Raw genomic sequence first — 19,266 nt, forward strand, 5'->3', positions numbered from 1 at the left:
AACCCGAGTCTGGGCAAGCCCTGCTCCCTGGTGTAGGATATGCCTTTTGGTGAACTTTTCTCCTTGGTTGTAGTAGATGCACTACCCCATTGTTTGGGGGCCTCCCTTTCCTAGAGCCTCAAAGAACTAGGGCATTTTTTCCTTGAAGCAGAACATGAATAAGTTCCAAAATCCAAGTCCAATCAAACTTCTCGGACACTACACTTTAATCTTCCGGGTTGGCGTTGGGTGGTTCCTGATCTTTCCAGTCACTGCAATAGGTCTTTGGGGTATCTTACTTCTATTTACACTTCAATTTTACTAGCTCCATTCCAATGGGGAAAACGTCCAAGTTCTGGTAGTTTTGAGACATGAAAGCAGACATCAAAGGTGTGGAATTGTTATGCTTAGATTCTCAAAATGGGGCAGCCCGGGTGGCTCAGCGGTTTAGTGCCGCCTTCAGCCCAAGGCGTGATCGAGTCCCACGTTGGGCTCCCTGCATGGAGCCTGCTTCTCCCTCTGCCTGTCTCTTGTGGATAAATAAAATCTTAAAAAAAAAAAAAAAAAAGGTTCTCAAAATGTGGTCTCCTAGGTTAGGGAATGAAAACAACAGAAAGCCTCAGATTCCTAATAGATCTGCTAAGTTCAACTTATCAACCTTACTTTCTTAAAAAATTGAAAATGCAGGATCAAGTTGCAAAGGGCAGTGCCTGGGTTAGCGGTTTAGCAACTCAGTTCACTTAGGGATGCCAAGCAATTTTTTCACTTCTAGGCAAGCTCACAAGAGGGTAGTTCAGACCACTATTCAGTGCTTCCTGAGCACCTATTCTAGAATTGTTCTAGGCACTGGAGATACAAAAGGGGAAAATGCTCCATTCTAAAGCTACATCGAAGCGGGTAAGACCACCATATACACAGAACCTACATAACCTAAAGTTAAAGGTGAACATGGGTTTTGTAGAACCTGGGTTATGTTCCGGAGGTTGCAAGAACTGGAGCCAGGTCACCTTCATTTAAAAAGTACAGAACCTGGGACGCCTGGGTGGCTCAGCAGTGGTGTCTGCCTCACTCAGGGTATGATCCAAGCTCCAGGATTGAATCCCACATCGGGCTTCCCGCAGGGAGCCTGCTTCGCCCTCTGCCTGTGTCTCCCATTAATAAACTTACTAACATCCTGTATTTACTTGTAAAGCACGTAGTGAAGTACATGGAATGTAACCGAAGCATAACCTTTTTATTCTAGTGGTCCTGTCCTTCTAAACCATGATTATGAGAAACTTAGTAACTTCAAGTCACAAAGGGAATTAGATTCTTACAGTGGTAGATCACCTACACATTCACACCTAAGTTGAAAATTGAAGCTGGATGATCTTTTTTTGAAGACAGAAGGGTTAAGCATTCACTAGGTGGTTGAATTACTGCTTCATAATTTTTGGGTTACTCTTAAGAAACTTAAAAACTGGGCAGCCCGGGGGGCCTCAGTGGTTTTGCGCTGCCTTCAGCCCAGGGTGTGATCCTGGAAACCCAGGATCGAGTCCTGTGTTAGGTCCCCTGCATGGAGCCTGCTTGTCCCTCTGCCTCTCAAATAAAAAAATCTTTAAAAAAAAAAAACAACCCCAAAACCTTAAAACTTCCTGGTCTCCCCAGATTCACCTTTAACTTTCAGATTTTTTTGAAATCAGAGATAGCTGGCCAATATACTTGTGGAGGGCAGCCCTGGTGGCTTAGTGGTTTGGCAGTGCCTTTGGCCCAGGGTGTGATCCTGGAGCCCTGGGATCGAGTCCCACACTGGGCTCCCTGCATGGAGCCTGCTTCTCCCTCTGCCTGTGTCTGCCTCTCTCGGTGTCCCTCATGAATGAATAAATAAAATCTTAAAAAATAAATGAATAGAACCACTTTGGGACACCCGGGTGGGCTCAGGCGGGGATCCTGGGATCGAGTCCCACACTGGGTTCCCCTGCAGGAAGCTCACTTCTCCCTCTGCCGGTCTCTCTCATGAATAAATAAAATCTTGGGGGGGGGGGGGAAAGGAACCACTGCCATTCCAAAAAGCTGAATACTACTTATTTTTTTCGTTTGGAAAAAGGACCACTCCCAACAATTCAAGTTCCTCCCTAATCTCAACTTCAACCTGATTAAGGAATTTATGTTGTCCCACCTTTCTTTACACACCCAAGATCTTAGTAGTTCCTTTAGGTTTTAAAGGGTCCAAGGACGCATTAGTAAGGTATAAAGGAGAAAGATCTTCAATTCTAAAAAAATTTGATTTATCATATTATGAAGGGGGGGGGAGGGAAACAAGGAACAGAACCAAGTTACAAAGTATTTATTAAAAGTCCATTCACAAAACTGAATGATTAATTCAAGCTGCAGAGCAGCTAACAACTGCATGGCAGTGAAAATGAGGTGCATAGTGGCTCAGATTAAAGGTTGTCCTCATTAAGGATGTTCCTGCAAGGAAAAAAAAAGTTATTAAGTGTTTACAGAAGCGCTTGAAAAATTCTACAATTATAGTCAGATTTAGTTTAATGGGAACCCAATTACTTTAAATACTTTTTGCTGGCTACGGCAGACAGATCCCATTTTTTGGGTTCCCAGGCACAATTTGTCATTCTCTACTTTGGCAATTACCAAGCACTCTTGCTGACAATTAAGTTTATAAAAGGCTTACCTTTTAGCCATAAATTTGTATGGATGAGTTTCTGAAAATTTTTTTTTTAAAGAGAGTTGATTAGCCTGGAGTAGCAGACTCCTCCCTAGAAAAGTAAACAACCTTTAGAACTAGCTTTTCTGAGACCAACTCCCAGATCAGGGTAAATCCCCCACCCCCCAAAATTAATGGTCCACCCTCCCTCCCACCATGTTTTGGGGAAGATTATAATGCATTACTTTGAGCCATTGTTTTAATGAAATGGGTTAAAGGAAGGTAGGAAATAAAATTAAAAGGGCAAAAATATATTGTCACAGTAGAATTAAGTGTTCACTTCCTTCATTTGGGAGCCAAGTCTAGGGTGTCCATTTAAAACAACTGATCTCCAGAAAAGCCAGTTCAGCTGAACTGGACTAGTTTTGGCTCAATATATTAAGGAGAATGTAACAGAAAACTGGAATTTAAGTAACACTATATGGATGTAAGTAAAATCTGTTCTTACCTACCAGCATAGCAATAAAACCTTTTCTCCTGGTTCTGACTGCTAGTCCTAAGAGTCAGGTGTGCCTTACTCTTGTCTGCCTCCTTTCTTGCGATGGTCACTGAAACTTCACTCCCTCCTAGCTTTCATGGAGCGTGCCGTGGCCTGCCCCTGGCTTATCTGTACTCCACATACCACAAGTGTCTACTCTCAGCTGTAGAGTGTCTGAGCTCGGAGCCATTCGCGCTATACTTGCTAGCAGTTCCTAGAAGCTGAACATCTCTCCTGGATCTTTAAAGGCATTGTCACGAATCCTGAGGTATCTGCAAACTCCCTCAATAGTTAAGGTTCCACCTGCCATTGCAAACTCAGCCAATATCAAACTCATGGAACTATCACCCATGCTTTCCCACCCTCCTCCCCCCCACTCCACACCCACCCTCCTCCCCAAACTTCCAAGTAACACACCCACGGGATGGAATACACAATCCTAGTGATAAACAATTCTCTATGCTACCAGGTACAATGGCACTGATATTGAGGGTACCAAAGGGAGGGCTCAAAAGAACCTATGTAACAAATAACAATGATTGGATATTAACTGTAAAAGGCTTTAGAAATCATTTTCTATACAATTAACATTTTAGGATGGTTGTGTGATGTACCATATTTAAAGGAAAACTGCAGTTAACGTGAACATAATAAGGTTCCTTGCCATCTGCAGAATTTTTATGTCCAAACAGGTTTAAGTAGTATGGGATTAATTTGTAAACCTCAATTACGGACCCACCCACCAGAACAAAATGTAACTGCTGTTTTCCTTTAATGTAAACCTGGTTTTGTATTAAAAATAAGATATTCTTACTGGTGCTGGTCAGTTTAAAAAGGTCTCCCAAACACTTCTAATCTGTGGACTTATGGGGTGGCATTAGCCAGCAGCTGGTTTCTATTCTCTGGCAGAGTTTTGAACTTGAATTGTGATAGAAGCATTCAACATTATGAGGGGTAGTGGGTAGGGAAAGTCCAAAGCTCTGCCAGTCCCAAATCCATACAGTTGTCATTCCATTCAAGAGAATATTAAATCGTTTATTGATTACACATGATAATGGACGATACACAAGCTTTAATCCCATCTATAATTTTATCTGATACCATAATTCAATTTAGATATATTGCATAGGATGTGCCAACAATCATAATAACCAAATAAACTCCAGGACTTTGCTTGGGTGACCCTTTTAACGGTGAACTCCAGGTCACAACACATTAACTGTCAGTTCAACCACACCAAGGTTTGTGGAGACAATGGCTTCTGTGCCCAAGCAGGTTGCAAATAAATTTCGAGTGGAACCTGGCATCACCCTGAAGGAATTCTAACTTCACACTGTTGGGGTAGTTTACCAAGATGGCTTCAGAGTAGACTAACTTTACACAGCACATTTAAAAAAAGACACATTTATTCAGCGTCATGATCAGACTATTACATTTAGCAATCAACAGCATGGGTGCAAAAAAAAAAATCTACATTAAAACCCTTTGTTGGAATGCTTTACACTTTCCACAGAACAGAAACTAAAATAACCTGTTATACAATTAGTCACAAATACAGTCCTCGAGTTTTTTGCCCATACACATGAGTATTGTCTAAAACATGTCTTCTTTGTAGCAGCTAGGCCCTGCCACCACTGTGCTTGGCTGAGTTCACAAATCTGTTGTAACCTGTAGCTTCCCTGTCACTTCTCTGGCTCTCCTCTCCTGCTAAGCTTTGTTTCCTGTTGAACAATATGGAATAAAGTTGTTAATCTAAACATATTAAGACTCAAGGCTACAATCCAATAGCAAGTTTTGTTTCCCACAAATTTTGCTGATCTGAATATTAACATCCACAATTTTACTGCAATTATAATGTTAACTATGTTGCACTGCTCAGCTACATTAGGGTTACTGGGTTCATTATCATTTACAAAAATTAACTTAAAACATAAAAGGGTGTTTACTTACCTGGCAGTAATTAAAACCTTCTGCCACTGCCATAGCTGCTGCTGCTGCTGGAACCGCCATAGCCACCTAAGAACATAATTTGCCCCTTTAAGCTTTGGAAGCACCAACAGAAAGATTTTTTTATATAAGGGGCAGTAAAATTTCACAAATTTTCAGGAGTTTGAGCTCACAAGACTTTCCCAATTTGATTGCAAATTGCCTGTCACTTAAATTTCCTAAAGGCTTTTAACATACTCTACTGGTATTATAAATACTGAACGCTCCCAACAGCGCATATAGACAATACCTTGGTTTCGTGGTTTGGCAAAGTATTGGCCTCCACCACCATAGGGGCCAGAGCTTCTGCCTCCAAAATTTCCTCCTTTCATGGGTCCAAAATTTGAGGATTGATTGTTGTAATTGCCAAAATCGTTATAGCTTCCGCCACCTCCAAAGTTGCTTCCTAGGAATGGAAAGAGGGCCTGTTACTTGAAGATGGTAGTTCTGAATTCTATTTAGTGCTCATAACAAAAAAAGCTGCAGGATCTGCTTTGCCTTCCTCCCAAACTCTGGTTGCTCCAATTACCTATTTCATCCTTTTTCTGGGCAAGGCACTAAGTTGAATAATCCAGTGTTTTTAAAAAGATTCACCCACAAATTATCATGGCATTAACAGATCGTATTCTCTAGCCTCGAAGGCTTGTACCCATCCAGGGCACTGCAAACACAGGCTGGATCTATCAACCAAGTGCCTAAGATCCCAAAGGAGTCATATACTAAATCCTGCTGGAAACTAATCTAATTCTGATTAAAGGCACCACTATCCACTTATCCATCTATCTTATTTGGGAGTGAGGCGGCCCCAGCTTAAAGCTAGGAGGAGGTAGCATTAGCAAGCCCATTAAAAAATACCATGCATCGTACCACATAATGCTTTTTAAGAGCATTAAATCCCCTTAGGGACATAAACTCTAAAGGGCTAATCTAGCTTTTGCACCAAGTACTTGGATCACTGGATACCTACCACTACCACCGCCATAGCCGCCTCCGCCTCCTCCGTTGTTATAGCTGTCATAGCTGCCACTCCCGCCATAGCCACTGCCCTGGTTTCCATAACCCTGTCCACCACTTCCATAGCCTCTGCTTCCTCCAGAGTAACCAGGGCCGCCTCCTCCATAACCACCTACAAGAATACAATTCTTCTCAATAAGACAAAAGTATTTCACAGTCAAAACCTGTGCAAGTGTAATGCCTAAAAGCCTGCTCACAGCATGCTGTTATCAGAGCTGTTTATCATGCACTAGTTTAGCTCTACTAACCTAGTCTAAAGGTTGCCAAACTAAACTCCACCTATATATTCCTTAAAATAAACTTACCGTCATTACCAAATCCGTTATAGCCATCCCCACTGCCACCATATCCACCACCACCTCGACTGCCACCGAAGCCACCTGAAAGAAAGTAGAGTTTTAAACCACCATGAAGTGTACAGAGTATACGTGTTTTATGTTGTTTTAAAGTAGAATTCTATAAAGATACTTCCTGTGCTACAAAAATGATCCCAATGTTGATGATTTAACTTTCTGGTTAGTAAAAAGCCAGATCTACACTTGGATAAAATTTAAGCCAGGAGTTAATCTGCTGCAGAGGAAAAAGGGACCTGGGGATAATCAAAGTATAAATTTATTGTTAACTTTGAGTGGTAAACTTACCTCGACCACTGAAGTTCCCTCCACGACCAAAGTTGTCATTCCCACCAAAACCACCTCCACGACCACCACCAAAGTTTCCAGAACCACTTCGGCCTTAAAACACAAAAGTTTTAAATGTTACATTATACGGATTGGAGAATCACTCAGTTAATGAATCCTCACGTGCAAGGATTAACTGAACAAACGCACCTCTTTGGCTGGACGAAGCACTAGCCATCTCTTGCTTCGATAGGGCTTTCCTTACTTCACAGTTGTGGCCATTCACAGTATGGTATTTTTGAACTAAAAAAAAAAAAAAAATTCCAAGAGAACATGACCTCAGGCTTTAGAACGTAACATGGATTTCAGAAGCCTTAGCAAAGAGCATGCCCGACACTTACTGACAATCTTGTCTACAGAGTCGTGGTCATCAAAGGTCACAAAAGCGAAACCTCTCTTTTTGCCACTGCCTCGGTCAGTCATGATCTCAATCACTTCGATTTTCCCATACTGTTCAAAATAATCTCTTAGATGATGTTCTTCAGTGTCTTCTTTAATGCCACCGACAAAAATCTTTTTCACAGTTAAGTGGGCACCGGGTCTTTGAGAATCCTATTGTTGGGGGGGGGGGGGGGGGACGGGACGGACACAATTCCGTTATTTACACCGACCAAGCCACCCCTAACCGCGAGGTCCCCTTGGCGGCCCGCTTCTGCGTCTGCCCAGGAAAGAATAAACCCTCACTCACTTCTCGGGAGACAGCCCTCTTTGGTTCCACGACTCTTCCGTCCACCTTGTGCGGCCGGGCGTTCATGGCCGCGTCCACCTCCTCCACGGTGGCGTACGTGACGAACCCAAAGCCTCTGGAGCGCTTGGTGTTGGGGTCTCTCATTACCTGAAAGGTGAGCTCCCTGAATACTGAGGAGAACCCCGGAACTTCTCACGCTGAGTTACAAATTAAAAAAAGAAAAAGAAAAAAAAAAAAGAAAAGAAAAGCGCGCCCCCTCCCCTCCCCCCCCCCGGCCCGCCCGCCCACGAGGCCCTCCGGCTCCCCGGGGCCGCCACACGTGCATCTCCTCCCGGGAGCGCCTCCGCGGCTGGGACCACCCCTTCCGGCGCCGGCCGGCTCTCCGCCCCAGTCCCGTTAACCGCCGTCGGAGCGGCGGAAGCCACCTCGCTCCCGGGCCCTCCGTCTCCGGCACGTCTTACCACACAGTCCGTAAGCGTCCCCCATTGCTCAAAATGGCTCCTCAGACTCTCATCGGTCGTTTCGAAGCTCAAACCTCCGATGAAGAGCTTCCGCAGCTGCTCGGGCTCTTTGGGAGACTAGGAGCGGGGACACAGCTCGTTACGTGGCGCGCCCAACGCCCAGCCCCGTCCCGTTGGGAGGAAAATCCTAGACAGCAGCGTTACAAGGCACGTATTGTTCCCTCGGGTTACGGGAGGCCACGTGCTTCTCCCCTCGGGGGGGACCGAGCGGTGGGGGCTGGGAGGCCGCGGGCGCATGCGCCCCGACTCTCCCTCCGACGCACGCGCAACAAAAGGACTCGGCTGGACGGACGCCGAAGCGGCGGGGAACTACGGCTGCTCCGCAAGAAACTCGCTCCCGGAGACACGATCAAACAAAACCCGTCGAATGCGCCCGCGAGTTCTGCCGGGAGGGCGCAGCCCGGGGCCACAGCCAAGCGCTGCAGGACGGCGGCCTCATGGCGACGACGAGGACAAAATGGCGACCTCAACTTCGGGAGGGGAAGGCCCTGGCGGCCCCCGAAGGGCTGCCGAACGGGCTGGCGCGAGCGGCCACGCCAGGCCGCGTCCTACCGGCCCCAGGGAAGGAGCGAGGAAGGAAACTAGGCGGGAGACAGCGTGTTACTCACCTCTGACTTAGACATGACGGCGGTGGGAGGGGAGACTTTAACGATGCTTACTCGGCGGCGTCCAGGGGCAGAAAGGAGTAATCTAACGAACGTATCTGCCAGCCTACCTTCGGCCTCGCTTTTTTATCCCGCCTCCTCGCTTTAGGCATTGGTAGACTCCGCCCCTGAGCGTCTCTGATTGGATGTTTGCGATAGCCTCCCCCTGCTATTGGTCTATAGCCCCGCACTGCTGCGCAACGTCATCCGCTTGGGCGTTCTACGCAGGCTCCGCCCCTTCAGGTCTATTGGTTCCCGGGTAATATTATTCCTAATTACTGTGATTGGCTCGTCAACCAGTCATTCATATTTGAACGAACCTAAGGTATTTCAATGAATTTTCAATCCATTCCGTCCCGAAATTATGTTCCGCTCAGTTGGCGAAGCACGGTAAATGCTAATATATTACGAACGAGGTTATCAGGTGATTTTTTTTTCTTTTTTTTTTTTTTTTTGCAAACGACCGCCCGCCGGGCGCATGTGTAGTAAAATGGCGAGTTTACGCAGGCGCACTAACCAGTTCCGCTCGGCGCTTGGAGCACGTGAAATGGCGGGCGGGAGACGGCGGCGACTCTACGGCGCCTGCGTCGTGGCGGGAGTCGCGCCCCGCTCTGCGCAGGCGTAATGGGCGGAGAAAGGGTCCGGTCGCAGGATTGGCCGCGCAGGCGCAGGGAAGGATCCGTTTTGGCGGGCGGTTGGCGTTGCGCAGAAGGCGGCGGCGGCGGCGTCCCGTGGTCCGGCCTCGCCACAGAGGAACAGGGGAGGCGTTGGCGCGAGTGGCCGGTCTCGATTCCGGGTAAGCGGCGGATCGTCTCGCCTACTCATACGAGGTGTTGAACTGACTCCAATTGGGCCCGTTATTGTGTGAAATGAATGGAGCGCGGGGTGGGGGCTCGTAAAGGGGGAGCGCTGGGTTCAGCCAACCAATGGACGGCGGGGGCGGGATGTCTGCCGGCCGGGAGTGCCGTGGGGCTGCGCGGCCCGGAGTCTGACTGGCTTGCGCGCGGGCCAATTGGGTCCGCCTTTGCCGCCGACGGACGGGCCCTCGGGCCCTCGGGACGTGGGGGCGGGCCCTGCGCCCTGAGCAGCGTCCCGCCGAGCCAATGGGCGCCGAGCGCGCCGTAGGTTGGGCTCCTCGGAGGCGGCGGGCGGACTCCGAGGGGGAGGCCCCGCTGTGGAGCCGGCGGCGGGCGGCCTGCGGACGGCGCCCGGGCGGGTCGCCCAGTCAGCAGTGCGGAAGCGGGAGGCCTCGCTGCGGGCTGTGGAGGAGCGGGCGGGAGGGCGCGGGGGCGCGCGTTCTCTCCACAGTGGCCGCCGGCGCCCGGCGCTCGGGCCTTCACCCCACACGCGTTTCCGGGAGGGAGACCCTGACTCTGTGGCGTGTCGCTTCGGCTTCGGCATAACCGCCCCACGCGCTCGCGCTCGCGCACGCGCACACGCACACGCACCCCGGGGCTTCTGGTCGCCCCGCGCGTGGAGGCTCCCAGGGGAGCTCGGCCGGTCGTCGGGAACCCGCTTGGCCGGCAGCGTCCGCGCGCATCGGAACAAGAGCCGCTGCCGTCGCGGACAGGCGCCGACCCACGTGTGCGCGGAACGCCGCGGCCTTCCCCGGACCGGTGGCGGATGCTCGTGAGCCCGCAGGAGAAGTGTGGGAAGGGCCGCCTCCCGCCGTGCGTTCGTGTCCAGGGCCCGGGTGGGATCCGGGCAGGTGGCGTCCCTCCCGCTCAAGTCCTTTCAGGGATCGCAGTTTGTGACTCGGTGAAGATGGGGAAGGCAGCCCTCGTGTTTCCAGGCACGATCCCCTGCTCCTCCCCTCCCCCTGTGTCATCCCTACACCACGAGAGAGTGCTGTCCTCCCCGCCCCCCGCGCGCCGGCGGAACTAATACGGTGATGCTCAGAATAAAAACACGAATTTTAAAAACTTGACTTTCTTTTGTGTACTTAGTACCTGCCAGGGAGACGCTGTGCTAAGTAAGTAAACCCTTTACACGCATCATCTGTGTTGCCACGCCTTTACCTCAGTCTCTCTTTTTTTTTTTTTTACCTCAGTCTCTTCTGTGAACTTTTGTATCTTTCTTTACACCATTAAAAGGTTTCTTTCCTTTTTTTTTTTTTTTTTCTTTTTTAAAGATTTTATTTATTCTTGAAACACACAGAGGCAGAGACACAGGCAGAGGGAGAAGCAGACCTCCCACAGGGATCCGGATGCGGGACTGGATCCCAGGACCCCGGGGTCCCGCCCTGAGCCCAAGGCAGACGCTCCACCACTGAGCCACCCAGGCGTCCCATCCATTAAAAAGTTTCCGAGACTCTTTCTGCTATTCCTCTAAGGATGTCTGAATTTTGACAAATTGCTTAACATGGATGATATTTAGGGTGTTAGGGGTAGGAGGACTCCTCCATCACCTGGATTATTCCATTGCCTTCATTGTATTTTCTTCAAAGTGTTTATTTTACAGGCACTGTAATCACCTGTTGGTAACACCCATTCAGCTGATTTGAAGATGTTTTAGTAAAAATAAAGACGTTTTCGTTACATAATGGTTATATCAGAATCTAAATTGCCCTCTTGATCAATGGCATAAGGTTATTAGAAAGATGTTTAGATGCTGTAATACGTTTAACTGTGTATGAAGGACACTTCTGATTATAGACCTTTGTGACATTATACAAAGGAAAGTTAATTTTAGTTGTCCATATAATGAAGACTGGAGAGATTTGTGTTTTCTGACACTTGCAAGAGGACAACTTGATTTCGTATTTCTTTATAAACTGTAGGTGTGCTAATCAGCTGCTTCTGCTGAGTTTATAAGAACTAAAGGGATCTAAATTACAGTTCTCCCTAATTTATTTAGGTTCAAAAGAAATAGTCTTGACTTACGGGATTTCTTACAGCACTATTGACATTTTAAGCTAATAAATGCATTTCACCTCCTCCCTCACACCCATTTGTGACTATCAAAATGTCACCACACATTGCCAGATGTCCTGGGGATGTCAGTGGTAGTGATGGTGGCGGTGGTGGTGCAAAATCTTCCTCGGTTGAAAACTGTTGATTTAGGGGTGCCTGGCAGGCTGGGTCTGAGGAATGTGACTCTTGGTCTCAGGGTGGTGACTTCAAGCTCCACGTTGGGAGTGCAGCTAAAGAATTCACTATTAATAAAAAAATTTAAAAAGCAACGTTGATTTAAGTTGACATGCTGGAGGTACCTGGCTGGCTCAGCAGAGGAGCATGCAACTCTTGATGCTCTCAAGTCATGTTTGAGCCCTACATTGGGTGAAGAGATTACTTAAATTTACAAAAATAAATAAAATGACAGATGCTAGAGTTGATAATCTTGTCAAAGTATTTTATTTTAATAATTGGAAATTAGTGGGAGAAGGTGAATGAAGTGTTTAGGAAGTAGCCTTTGATAAATGGATCGCTAAATCTTAATGGTAATCTCTTCAGATATAGAGAGCTCATTGTTCCATTGGATAGAAAGGAGAATTTCATTAAGTTTTTATTATTTCTTGCAGTGTAACAGGATTGTTTGCATCTTTTGTTTGACTGCCTAAAATAATGGAATGGTGGACCTTGGATTAGATGCATCTTAGATTCTTACCTGCTTTAAGCCTCTTTCCTTTACTGGGGATTCTTTTGGATCAGTGTGTCTCAAACTTTTGATCTTGATCGTTACTAGGCAATCTGTTTAACCCTGTACACAAAACAAGTTTTGTTATATAAATACGTGTGCAAAGCGCTCTGGTATTTTCTCATCTATAGTACACTATTTCGTTTTCTTAAAAATGCAGATCAGTTTTTGCTGATTTTGTGGCTGTGTTTGGGGAAAAAAGAGAACTGATCTGAAGAATAGGTAAACAAATCACGGCCCCTGGAGTATCTGAATGGATTTTGCCCATCTCCAGCCCCAGCTGTTTGGATTTATAAACAAAATTAACTGTGACCCCTTATCTGATGATTTTAATTTCAAAGATTTCAGGATTTTGACATAGGTTTCTTGGTTTACTGTGGTTTACAAGTACACATTGCTTTTTTGTGGATTCTCTTACAATGTTAGAGTTTTTTTTTTTAAAGATTTATTTTTATTTATTTATGATAGACATGGAGAGAGAGAGAGAGGCAGAGACACAGGCAGAGGGAGAAGCAGGCTCCACGCTGGGAGCCCGACGTGGGACTCGATCCCGGGACTCCAGGATTGCGCCCTGGGCCAAAGGCAGGCACGAAACCGCTGAGCCACCCAGGGATCCCCCCCCCTTCTTTTTTTTTTTTATAACAATGTTAGAGTTAATAGGTCTGATGAACATTTTTCTCCGGTGGGGAAATTTTAGTGGGTTATTTTTCATTGATGTTCTGAGACTATTCCATTGAAAATCTTTTTTTATTTTTTAAAATTTATTAATTTGAGAGAGAGCAAACCTGCATGTGTGCAGGAAAAGGGGGCTGGGTTAGGGGCAGAGGGGGAGAGAGAGAGAGAATCCTCAAGCGGACTCCCCTTGGAGGTGGATGCAGGCTCAATCTCAGGACCCTGGCATCATGACCTGAGCTGAAATCAAGATGCTCAACTGACTGAGCTACCCAGGGACCCCCACACTGAACAGTTTTTTTTTTTTTAAGGATTTTATTTATTCATGAGAGACAGAAAGAGAGAGGAAAAGACATAGGCAGAGACATAGGCCTAGGGAGAAGCAGGCTCCCTGCAGGGACCCAGATATGGGAGTTGAACCCAGGACTGCGAAAGGCAGACGCTCAGCCACTGAGCCACCCAGATGTCCCCCAAATCTCAAGTTTAGACTTATTTCTTGCCTGTGGAGAACCTGGTTTGGTTGTTCATTTGTACTGATCTTTTAACAATGCAAGATGTTTTGGCTGTGTTAGGAATTTAAATTTCGAGTACTTCTGTTTACAACTTAAATATTTACTGTACTTAAAAGGATAGTGTTCACTAAAAGGGAACATAACATATCTTCAGTGGTCTGTCTGAAAACCAGTAAGTAGAAAGCTATCTGGATAGCAGGTGAGCAGGATAATGTTGGGGCAACAAGAAAGAAAGAGAACATTACAGAGGCTGGATTTTTATATGTCTAGGAAAGTTTTGGTAGTTTTCAGAGCCCTTGGTAGAAGCTCTAGAAAAGAGAAAGGTATCCAGGGTATAGAGGCTTCTGAGGAAGATTAATAATTTTTACTTTTGTTTAGGTATTTTATTTAACCACACAGCATGGTTTATGGATCTTATGGAATAGCACATTTAGGGACGCCGGGGGTGGCTCAGCGGTTGAGCATCTGCCTTCAGCTCAAGCGTGATCCTGGAGTCCTGGGATCGAGTTCTGCATCGGGCTCCCTGCATGGAGCCTGCTTCTCCCTCTGCCTGTGTCTCTGCCTCTGTCTCTCATGAATAAATAAAATCTCAAAAAATAAATAAATAAATAAAGGGAATAGTGCATTTAACAATCCTTGGTAAATAATTTCTTATGCCTTTTCTTGTTCTTTTGCTTAGTCTGTTTTTGTTTCCATTTATCTTACATGAAATTGGGTTTAGAGCTGTGTGCTGTGAATATTGATTTTAAAAGTAGTAAATTGCAATGTGAGATATCACTTGTAACTGGCTTGGTGTGGCTGCCGTTTATACATTGTTATTCATAAACTTGGACTCTGGGCAGTTACCTCTTTTCCCTGACATAAACTTTGATTTTCCTTTCCTTCTTATAGAGGATGCCTTTTAGCTGATCATTGTACTAATGGGAAGGAGTCCAGGTCATCCTGAGAAGAGTTGGCTTGTGCAGAGTCCAAGATACAGCTTTGTTGGATTTCTGTAAGCTACTCGAAGCCACATATTCATTTCTGATGACAACTTTACACTTGTGTTGGCAGAACACCCACAGCGACAACTGGTGCCTATGTTTAGTCTGTCCAGGAGCTCCACTAGCTAACATGTTTGGGGAAAAACCTACACTGTTCTTGTTAGCAGCTATGTAAATATTAGACCTTGCTGAGTTTGTCTTCCTGGATCTGCCAGGATTTGGGGGGATAAATTACAGTCTCTGGTTGCCTCAACTTACCCTTTGAAATCAGGGATTAAGGTTTTTGGCATTCTTCTGGTTACTTGAAGCACAGTTTTTTTTTAGATCAGTAATTTGTTTTATATATGTCCAGTTTATGATTTTTAAAATTTTATTTCCCTTGTATGTTAGTTTCCTGTAGCTGCTAGAACAAATTACCACAACCCTAGTGGCTTCAAACAGTGGGAATTTATTCTTAAAATTCTGAAGGCCAGTAGTCTACAGTCAAGGTGCTGAGCCCCCTCTGGAGGCCCTAGAGTGGAGGCCCTTCCTTGCCTCTTCCAGCTTCTGATCGTTGTCAGCCTTATCTTTCCCTGCTCTGTCTTTGCATTGTCTTCTCCATGTCTCTGTCTCAGAACTCCTGCCTTTTACACGGATACAAGGAATTCTGTTTAAGAGCCAACCAGATACTCTGGGGTAAATTTCAGATTTCTTCTTTCACATCTTTTAGTCACACCTTTTGCCATATAAAGTAATATTCGTAAGCTCAAGGGATTAGGGCTTAGGTGTCTTGGGAGGGGAGCGGTCATCAGTCAGACCACTACACCCTAATTCTCCAATTCTTTTTTTTTTTTATAAAGATTTCATTTATTTATTCATGAGAACACACAGAGAGGAGAGAGAGAAGCAGAGACACAGGCAGAGGGAGAAGCAGGCTCCGTGCAGGGAGCCTGATGTGGGACTCGATCCGGGGTCTCCAGGACCACACCCTGGGCTGCAGGCGGCACTAAACCGCTGAGCCACCGGGGCTGCCCTAATTCTCCAACTCTTATCCAAGTTTATGTAATTTTTTTTTTAAAGATTTTATTTATTTATCCATGAAGGACAGAGAGAGAGAGGCAGAGACACAGGCAGAGGCAGAAGCAGGCTCCATGTACAGAGCCCGACGTGGGACCCGATCCCGGGACTCCAGGACCACACCATGGGCAGAAGGCAGGTGCTAAACCGCTGAGCCACCCAGGGATCCCCCTAAGTTTATGTAATTCAAAAAGAAAACTTACGGGGTGTCCGGCTGCTAAGTGTGTTAGACAACTGACTCTTGGTTTTGACTCAGGTAATGATCTCTGGGTCATGAAATAAAGCCTCATGTGGGGCTCTGTGTTTGGTGCAGAGTCTGCTTCAGATTCTTTCCCTCAACTCATGCAGCTTCTGTACATGCATGGGCACGCTCTGTCTCAAATAAAAAGAGTTTTTTAAAAAAGGAAAAAGTTACTTAATTTTTCTGGTTTCAGGAAAAGGTTATTTGTTTTTGGCAGAGGGGGAAGGAGAGGATTTTTTTTTTTTTAAGATTTTATTTATTCATGAGAGACAGAGACATAGGCAGAGGGAGAAGCAGGCTCCCTGTGGGGAGCCCAATGCGGGACTCAATCCCAGGACCCCGGGATCAAAACATGAGCCAAAGGCAGATGCTACAGTCAATCATTGAGCCAACCAGGTACCCAGCATGGAGCCTGATAGGGAGCTCCATCTCACTACCCTGAGATCATGACCTGTGTTGAAATCAAGAGTTGGATGCTTAACTGATTGAGCCACTCAGGCGCCCAAAGGAAAAATTATTTTAAAAATGAGAGGCAAATGGAAATTAAAGTTTAGGAAACCTAGATTCTCTTCCCACTTATGTCTTTAACTACTGATACAACCTTAGGTAAGCCATTTGCCCTCTTTGGTCCCTAGTTTCTCCATCTTATATGGAAAGAATTGGTTAGGTGATTGCTGCTAGCCTTCTAGACTAAAGACTTTCATGAAATGATTCCTGAACTGTCTTGGATTTTGTTTTTGAAGTCAGTGATTTTAAATGTGAATGAAGAACTCATTCTAATATTTTGGGCCAGTATAGGCCTTTGGAGGTCTTGCCTAGGATTTGAGGACTGACTTGTTGGCTGGTTGTCAGATCCTTGGGGTATTAACACAGGATAATAAATTTGTTAATTGTATGTGGTTTTCTAAAAAGGGTGTAATGGATAGGTTGGGCCATTTTTCACTCTTATCCTAATGTATAGTCTGGATTTCTTTTCCAGTAAGAGTAGTTTGTCAAAATTAAACACTGACACATTTTTCTACCTGAAACTAGGTCGTGGAGCTAGTTTAAAAATTTTTTTTTAAAGAGTCTATTTTTTTTTAATTTTTATTTATTTATGATAGTCTTTTTTTCCTTCCTCTTTTTTTTTTTAAATTTATTCATGATAGTCACGGGGCGGGGGGGGGGGGGCAGAGACACAGGCAGAGGGAGAAGCAGGCTCCATGCACTGGGAGCCCGACGTGGGATTCGATCCCGGGTCTCCAGGATCGCGCCCTGGGCCAAGGCAGGCGCCAAACCGCTGCGCCACCCAGGGATCCCTAGTTTTAAATTTTTTCACATGCAGTCTTATTCTTCAGACTTAACTGAGTGCGTATTCTGTCACGCTTCGTTGCTAGAAACGACACTAGAAAACATGGGATTGAGATGGTGTTGTTGAAAAGACTATTCAAAGATCTGATTTTTTTATACATTGTCATTATTTATTTCTTACATGTAGAGGAGGAGGAACCAAATTGAATTCAAGTATTTCTCCGATTAAAATCTCCATTTCTTAGAATAAAGCAAGTTCACATCTGAGTCAGCAGGCATAATTATGTCGGAATAAAATGCCCTGCTAAAGAGGTCAACCAACAGGCTGGGAAATCTAGCTTAAGTTTGGTGTCTGAGGCAGATCCTTGAACTCCGTGTACATTCTTTCTCATCCCTAAATCAGTGAGACTCACTTACCTCACAGGAAGTTATGGAGGGTAATATACTGTTAATTTGTTCAGTATTTCACAACAATAAATCTAAGGATCTGATAAAACATAGGCAAACCCCATTTATATGAATAGCTGGAGACAAGCATAGATATAACTTACAGATAGTTCAGGAAATTCATTAGAGTTATTTTAACTTCCTTTATCATCAGACATCTTACCTTCTGTTTGCTGTATACTTTCCAAAGAGGTTTTTTTTTTTTTTCTTCTTTTTCCATAACAGACACAGGAGGTAGGTAGGACAGATAGCTAACACCAGATTAGATGATAAAAGAATTCATCAAGAAGACATAACAACCCTAAGTTTTACACAACTAATAATAAAATTTCAAAATACATGAAAGAAAAAAATGTTGGAACTGAAATATATATATCATTATATTAACGTGTTTCTAAGTAACCCATGGATCAAAGAAGACATCCGAAAATTAGAAAATATTTTGAACTGAATAAAAATGATAACATGACCTTAAAATTTGTGGGATGTAACTAAGGCAGTGCTTAAAGGGAATTTTACTTATTTATTTTTAACGATTTTATTTATTTACTTGTGAGAGACACAGACAGAGGGGCAGAGACACAGGCAGAGGGAGAAGCGGGCTCTGAGCTATACGTAGGAATCCCTAAAGGGAATTTTATGGTATTAAATGTTTCAGGGGCACCTGGGTGGCTCAGTGGTTGAGTGTCTGCCTTTGGCTCAGGTCGTGATCCCAGGATCTGGAATCAAGTCCCAAGGGAGCCCGCTTCTCCCTCTGCCTGTGTGTCTGCCCCTCTCTCTGTGTCTCATGAATAAATAAATAAAATACATTTTTAAAAAAGGTACTAAATGGTTCAGTTAAAAAAGCAGAAAGGTCTAGAGTCCGTGACCTACACCTTTCTTTTTTTAACTTTTTTTTAAAGAGTTTATTTATTTATGAGAGAGACAGACAGAGAGGCAGAGACCTAGACAGAGGGAGAAGCGGGCTCCATGCAGGGAGCCCGACATGGGACTCAATCCCCGATCCCGGGATCACTTCCTGGGCCAAAGGCAGATGCTCAACCGCGGAGTCACTCAGGCGCCCTGGTGACCTACACTTTTATCTTAAGAACCCTAGGACAAGAAGAGCAAGTTAACCCAAATTACGTAGAAGAAAGAAAAATATTAAAAGCAGTAGGTAGTTGGTGAAGAATAAAACAAAATAGAGAAGATCAATGAAAGTGAAAGTTGGTTTTTGAAAAAATCAGTAGAATTAATAAACCAAGCAGATCTTAAAAAAAAAAAAAACAAGCAGATCTGATGGGGGGTGTGGAAACACAAATGACTACTATCAGGAGCAAGAAAAGGGATATCACTACTGATCCTAGAGACATTGAAAAAAGTAATAAGGGAATATTACGAACAACTATGCCAGTACATTCCGTATCTTAGATGAATTGAATCACCTCCTTTAAAGACAAACTGCCAAAGTTCACTTCAGAAGAAATACAGAACCTCACTAGCCCCATATTTATTAAAGAGATGAAATTGGTAATTGAAAATGTTCTCCCAGTGAAAACTCCAGTCCTGGATGGCTTCACTGGTAAGTTTCACCAAATCTTTTTTTTTTTTTTCTCTCTCTCCTTACCAATCCTTTAAGGATGAGGTATTACCAATTCTACAAACTCTTCCAGAAAATAGGTGAGGGAGGAGCGATTATTAAGGCATTCGTTATTTTTAACTTCATCTATTATCAGGCAAACTTTTATTTCACTTA

General features: G+C 44.9%; 2 protein-coding genes across 7 annotated transcripts in view; one reads left to right on the top strand and one right to left on the bottom strand.

Moving 5' to 3' along the window:
- Positions 1-2,290: 2,290 nt before the first annotated feature.
- HNRNPA1 (heterogeneous nuclear ribonucleoprotein A1) lies at positions 2,291-8,816 on the bottom strand. 3 transcript variants are annotated; one of them, XR_013363703.1, is made up of 12 exons: positions 8,659-8,816; positions 7,991-8,107; positions 7,530-7,676; positions 7,183-7,393; positions 6,992-7,084; positions 6,803-6,895; positions 6,467-6,541; positions 6,115-6,273; positions 5,398-5,553; positions 5,112-5,177; positions 2,651-2,735; positions 2,291-2,430 (listed from the first exon to the last, which is right to left on the bottom strand). XR_013363703.1 is itself a non-coding variant. In XM_077869764.1 (11 exons), the coding sequence occupies exons 1-10, from the start codon at positions 8,671-8,673 to the stop codon at positions 5,122-5,124; spliced, it is 1,122 nt and encodes a 373-aa protein (XP_077725890.1). In that variant the 5' UTR covers positions 8,674-8,816; the 3' UTR covers positions 4,183-4,882; positions 5,112-5,121. The 3 variants fall into 3 exon arrangements, 2 of the variants coding, with proteins under 2 accessions (XP_077725890.1, XP_077725891.1); XM_077869764.1 differs by lacking the exons at positions 2,291-2,430; positions 2,651-2,735 and adding an exon at positions 4,183-4,882; XM_077869765.1 differs by lacking the exons at positions 2,291-2,430; positions 2,651-2,735; positions 6,115-6,273 and adding an exon at positions 4,183-4,882.
- A 514-nt stretch (positions 8,817-9,330) lies between these two features.
- Positions 9,331-19,266, top strand: part of CBX5 (chromobox 5) — a 37,771-nt gene continuing 27,835 nt past the window's right edge. The window contains exons 1-3 of one of the 4 annotated variants that reach the window (XM_077869771.1): positions 9,332-9,490; positions 14,406-14,508; positions 15,580-15,688. In XM_077869771.1, the coding sequence (XP_077725897.1) occupies positions 14,435-14,508; positions 15,580-15,688 (183 nt within the window). In that variant the 5' untranslated portion in view covers positions 9,332-9,490; positions 14,406-14,434. Of the gene's footprint in view, positions 9,491-14,405; positions 14,509-15,579; positions 15,689-19,266 lie in introns of those variants that run through there. The other 3 variants (XM_077869774.1, XM_077869772.1, XM_077869773.1) reach the window with 3 other exon arrangements.

The sequence above is a fragment of the Canis aureus genome, chromosome 25, assembly GCF_053574225.1.
Source record: "Canis aureus isolate CA01 chromosome 25, VMU_Caureus_v.1.0, whole genome shotgun sequence".
NCBI classification, from domain to species: domain Eukaryota; kingdom Metazoa; phylum Chordata; class Mammalia; order Carnivora; family Canidae; genus Canis; species Canis aureus.